The sequence below is a fragment of the Oxyura jamaicensis genome (genome assembly GCF_011077185.1).
Source record: "Oxyura jamaicensis isolate SHBP4307 breed ruddy duck chromosome 1 unlocalized genomic scaffold, BPBGC_Ojam_1.0 oxy1_random_OJ62073, whole genome shotgun sequence".
Taxonomy (NCBI): Eukaryota; Metazoa; Chordata; class Aves; order Anseriformes; family Anatidae; genus Oxyura; species Oxyura jamaicensis.
This window is the reverse complement of record NW_023302836.1, coordinates 1-2,986: the sequence shown is the minus strand read 5'-3', so window position 1 is coordinate 2,986 and position 2,986 is coordinate 1. Positions and strand designations below refer to the sequence as shown.

Genomic DNA, 2,986 nt, shown 5'->3' with positions numbered 1-2,986 from the left:
AAACGTACCCGGATTAACCCCCCGGCGAGGCTTAGGGGATAAGCCGGGTGCCGGGCGCTAAATGCGGTGCCAGGCCCCGGGGTGAAGCTGTCCCCTGCCGGAGCCACCTCTGCGGGCGACGCCGGGGCCGCCACGGGGATTTTCGGGTGGGTGTGGGAAAACCGGGGGCAGAACGGCACGAGTTGGGTAAGTCGAGGCGAGTGGGAGCACGCGGGCGGCTCCGGGAAGGCTGGCACATGGGGAGCAGTGGTGAGCCCGCGCCTCAGTTTCCCCACGCTAGCACGCAGGGACCCTGCTGGGGGAGGCCGGCGCCGTGCCACGGAGCTCGCAGACGGCCCCAGTTAAACACCAAGCTCTGGAGGAGCTTGCCGCAGGCTGGGGAAAGGCTGGAAAAAATCCCTGCTCTTCCTGAAAGGGTTTGGAGGGCCCGTACGACGTGTCCCGGCACGCAGAGGTAGTCCAGGACTGGAAAAACAGCCCCGGTGGCCAGGATCCCGAACGTGTTTTATGTGTTTTCTCCACTAGGCCAACCTTTTTATTTAAATAATCCACCCCTCCCAGCGATCCTCGCAGCGCGCTGGCCCACCGCACCACCCCAAATGCCCCCGTCCACACCGCAGGGTACGGGGCTGCCAAACCCCGACGCCACACACCCTGTGCCTGCAGTGGGACAAAACCCATCCGTCCTACCCCGTATCACTCCTACGGCCCCATGTCGTCCACCACCACCTCCCCAGGCCGGGCCGCCCGGGCCAGGCAGCGTCCCACGGCCGCCAGCACCTTGCCCAGGCGCCGGTCCAGCGCCCGCAGGTGGGGCTCGGCCAGGATGGGTGCCAGGGGGTCGGCGGCCAGCGCCTCCCGCAGCAGCTCGCTCAGGCGGTAGGGCTCGGTGGCCAGCAGCTGCAGCCGCAGGTAGGTCGACTTCTTGATGCTGCCGAAGCGGAGGAAAGAGGGCTCGGTGTCGGGAAGGGGGTTTTTTACCCCAAAGGAAATGCGGCATGGGTGGCACGGGCGCCTTACCTGCAGCACTGCTGGAGCGGGGCCAGGATGGACATCTCGTCGTGCGAGTGCGTGCCGAAGCTGGGGGAGAAACCCATGGGATGGCATCAGGGCATGCACAGTGTCACCCCAACACTAGCTGATGTTTCTGGCCACAGTCACCGAGACCCTCAGCATCCCTCTGCCCGGCTGTGTCCCCTTTGGGGTGGCTGGGCCCCCTCTCCATCTTTACCCGCGGCCGTTGTCCAGGTGAAGCAGGAAGGTGTCGTTCCCAAATTTCTCGAAGGTCTCGTAGTGGTGCCGGTCCATGTTGCCTGCAGCAGGGAGGGGAAGCGGTAAAGGAGATGGGGACAGCAGCAGGGATTCAGGCAGTGTCCTCGGGGACGGGAGCAGGGAAAGGCTGGATGCTGGGATGGGCCGAGCAGCCTCACCCACATACACAACGTGCCTCTGGTTCTCTGGTCCCAAATTCGGGATATGGGAACAGGGAGGCAGAGCACCCTCGTTGTGCTAAGCCCGCTCCCCAGTCTGACCATTGCCTTCCCATCAGCTACTGGAAAAATCGAGGGGAAACTGGAGGGAGGCAGCGTGCACGGGGCAATGCCCACACAGCTGGAAATAAACAGGCCGTGACGCTGGGTTTTTCCCTCGTGCCTCGGCGGGGAGGTTTGTGACCTGTCTCTCCGCACGCCTGATTGACACGGTCCAGCAACCACCACCCACCAAGGAGAGGAGAAATGAGGCCACCACACATGTCCACTGTTTCCCTGATGCGGCAGCGACCACCCTACAGCTCACAGCTCAGCTGATTCAAGGGGAGGAGAAAGGGTGCGGGGAGAAAACCGCGTGGCACGCAGCTCACCCATGAGGAAGTCAAGCACCGTCATGTCGATGAGGTCGAGCAGGCGATGGCCCCTGTCGTAGGGCGGCGTCTGGCGCACCTGGGCGCAGTAGTTGGGGTTCAGCTCCCACCTGCGGGCAGAGCACGGGTGACGGGGCCGTGACAATGACCACAGGGCAACCCGGGCAGCCCCCTCCCATCCCACAGCCCCCCACTCCTCACTGATCCCCCATGCATCCTCCACCCATGCGTGTCCCCATCCCGGCTCACTCAGCCTTCTTGCTCTTGTGGTAGGAGCGGCGCCAGGGGCTGCGCCAGGAGCGGCGCTTGGCCAGGGCTTTGTCGGGCAGCAGGGCGGCCATGGAGCCCTCCAGCTGGTCGGGCTTGCCGCACAGCGCGTGCTCGGTGGAGCAGTAGTAGGAGCACTCCCCGTAGAAGCAGACGTTGCCCGCTGGCATGGGGACAAAGCAAAGGGTGATGGAGTGCGACCGGACACGGAGCAGATGTACACAAAGCAGTGGTGAGGTGACCCTGCTCCTTGAGGACAGCCCCATGGCAGGGGACATGGTGGCAGATGGAGCTGTCCCCAAATGGGTGGTCTCCAGAGCAGGAGCAGGTGGCCACGGGAGAGAGGGTGGGCAGAGGTGAGAGCTCACCCGGGGAGATGAAGAAGGTCTTGGCCAGTTTCTTGTCGGTTGTGATGTCCCGGATCTCCTTCGTTATGTTCACCAAGCGGCCAGAAACTGGTGGGATTCGCCGGAAATCCAGGATCCTAAATGCAGAACTCGGCACAATTTCTTGTTGACTGAGCCTATTTTCTCACACCAAGTTACTGAAAGCACCGTCAGGTGGAGGTGTCCTTCACCACACACAATACGGGGTGAAGAGGTGGCTCAAGGAGCCATTCCTCAGGTGCATCCACAGTTGGATGCCACGTTTGCTCGGAGGCTGCAGACCCCTGAAGGAACCTCTAGGCCAGGTTTCCCACCCCAAAACCCAAGCAGCTGCCCCTTTTTGGGCACGGAGCAGCACGAAGGCCCACCTGTCCAGGTGAAAGGCTGCGATCTCTGCGTTGTGCCGCTCAAAGTCCGAGAAGTAGAAGAAGTCGACGGGGGTCTCCTGGTCCCGGCTCTGCCTGCGAGGAGC

General features: G+C 63.1%; 1 protein-coding gene across 1 annotated transcript; it reads right to left on the bottom strand.

The window, feature by feature from the left end:
- Positions 1-466: 466 nt before the first annotated feature.
- On the bottom strand, positions 467-2,980 carry LOC118156808 (extracellular serine/threonine protein kinase FAM20C-like; the record flags this gene model as incomplete). The annotated part of the gene is made up of 7 exons (XM_035311031.1): positions 467-931; positions 1,021-1,080; positions 1,232-1,313; positions 1,862-1,971; positions 2,111-2,291; positions 2,497-2,612; positions 2,883-2,980. Coding segments are annotated over 7 exons (876 nt in total), but the record flags the coding sequence as incomplete, so codon positions are not given.
- Between the last annotated feature and the right edge of the window lie 6 nt (positions 2,981-2,986).